The 2,465-nt window shown below is 33.1% G+C and overlaps 1 protein-coding gene across 1 annotated transcript; it reads left to right on the top strand.

Annotated features, from left to right (window-relative positions):
* Nucleotides 1-1,216: 1,216 nt before the first annotated feature.
* On the top strand, nt 1,217-2,131 carry LOC111692721. The gene has a single exon (XM_023456821.1). It carries the CDS (start codon nt 1,217-1,219, stop codon nt 2,129-2,131), a length of 915 nt encoding a protein of 304 aa, XP_023312589.1.
* Nucleotides 2,132-2,465: the final 334 nt, after the last annotated feature.

Raw genomic sequence — 2,465 nt, forward strand, 5'->3', positions numbered from 1 at the left:
GAACGTAGTGTAATTTCATTATCAGGAACATCTTTAATGTTCAAAAATTATTTTTGGCAAACTGTAAACTGATATCTAGAATAAAGCGATTTAACAACTCTTTGCTTAGTACCGAGCTGGTATAGTCCATCGTCTGTGATATTCATGACAATGGCCAGAATATTTCGAGCATCACCACATCCTCTATCAACTTCTGGCACTAAAATTCGTACCATTTTACTAACAGATATCGAGAGAAATTTTTTGTCACTATGTTTCAACATTTCTTCCGCTTGTTGTCTCAAGTTTTCTACTCAGAATGCCGATTTTCGGTTGCCACTATATTCCTAGAACATAAAGGACATAATACTGAAGACCCGTGACCTTCATCAGAATGTAATGTTTCTAATACACCACATATGGAATGAGTGAGTTTGTTTGCATCGTTTGCATGACTGAATTTCATTTGTCTCTTTGAAACATACACAACATAAAGTAGTTGATGGTTTGTTAGTTATATCCTCTGCAACTGAAGATTGATCAGGTGTCTCATGTGTTTTATAGGTTTCATCTTGAGGTTCCCTTTATAAATTACCTTGATTAATGTTATTTTTAATAACTCTCTCCAAATCTTCTTCACTTTCAAGATGTTGTGCAACTGGTTTGGCAATGTTATACCTACTTTTACCTTACAACCAAAAAGAACCTCATAAGGTGTTTTGTACTCTTACTTATTTTTCATGTAAAGTTATATTTAGTACTATGTCCGCCATCTATCGGCAATCAGAGAAACCGTGTTTTGCCGCACCTGCGTATAAGGCGACACGCCACAAGTGTGAGAGTGACGAGACGATTAATGGCGACGCTTTGTCTAGTACGTATGCCTGTAAACAAATTGGTGTAATTTCCACAATAAAGCATTATATTTGTTAAAAGACTATAGTTAATACAGTCCACTATCCTGAGCACATCATTTTGGTTCATCGACCCGCATGAATTAGTGTTTGTGAAGTACAAGTCAAGTGTTTTTTATTCGGCAAGCCTCGCAGAAAAAAGACTAGGCACGTGGGGAACGTGTGGTTGGTTGACGACGAGCTCCAGCACAGCGAATCCACAGGTGACAAGTATCAGAAACCCTAGGAGCAGACTGCATTCCGTGAGTCCATTCCAATTTCTTCTTTACATTGTACTTGAATTTAAAATTGCTATTATCCGACGTGATAAATAAATAAAAAAAATGACTGAGTTACGGCAACTGAAATTTAAAAGAGGTCAGACTAAAGGTAGTTTGACACGGTTGCAGACTTTTTTTGAATCATTAAATTTACATAGTCTCGACGAAGATACTATTGTTAAATTGAAATTAAGATTGCAAAGACTAGAACCAGTTTTCGACGAGTTTTCTAATTTACAATCAGAAATAGAGTATAAATTAGATATAGATGAAGCTTCTGATACAGAAAAAGACAAGGAAATAGTAGAAAGAGAAAATTTTGAAGCTAGTTATTTTGATTTAGTAACAAAGATATCGGGTATAATTACTAAGTTTGAAAAAAGTAAATTAAATTCTTTAACGACGAATGTTACAGACTCGGTTATAGCTAATAGTAACAATGGACATTCATCTCCATTTTCTATGAGTGCAAAATTGCCTATTTTGAAACTACCTAGTTTTTCAGGTGTTTTAGACAAGTGGCTCGAATTTCGAGATGTTTTTATATCTTTAGTTGAAAACAATGCATCCTTGGATGAGATTCAAAAGTTTTACTATTTAAAGTCATGTCTCGAGGGAGAAGCAGCTCAGCTGATTGAATCTATTTCAGTTACCGCTGAAAATTATTCTGTGGCTTGGTTAACATTGACAGAACGGTATGAAAATAAACGACTGATTGTTTTTAATTACCTTCAAACATTGTTTGATTTCCCTGTGTTGACGAAAGAAAATAGTGTTCAACTTCGTAACATGTTTGATGTTTTTAGTAAGAATTTGAGAGTTCTAAAAAATTTAGGGCAGCCTACGGAAAAGTGGGACATTATTATAGTACATTTATTGGTATCTAAATTTGACAATAGGACGAGAAGAGACTGGGAATGTTTTAAGATTACCGGAGACTTACCTACATTTGATGAAATTAAATTATTTCTNCCTTAAAAAACTACCCCTAATAAAATATATAAAAAATAGTTTTTAGCAGTTTGAAATGATTTGATAGTACAAACAGGATAAATTAATTTCTCTTACCTGTTTATAATACAATTTATCGTTTATTGTTTTAACTCTTAAAAACCCCCTCCAATGACAAAATATAAAAAAATTACTTTTAAATTATTTAAAATGAATTACAATGCCCTCTTGTAGTATTTATCAGATCACTGGATTTCTTGAAAATCACCCTTCATTATACAAATAAAAACAGTTTTATACATTTAAAGTTGATAAGTAGAATTATTAAAAGATTAAAGGGAAAAAGTGAAGCTATTCTGTA

This window comes from Anoplophora glabripennis, unplaced genomic scaffold (genome assembly GCF_000390285.2).
Source record: "Anoplophora glabripennis isolate ALB-LARVAE unplaced genomic scaffold, Agla_2.0 scaffold2925, whole genome shotgun sequence".
Lineage (NCBI taxonomy): Eukaryota > Metazoa > Arthropoda > Insecta > Coleoptera > Cerambycidae > Anoplophora > Anoplophora glabripennis.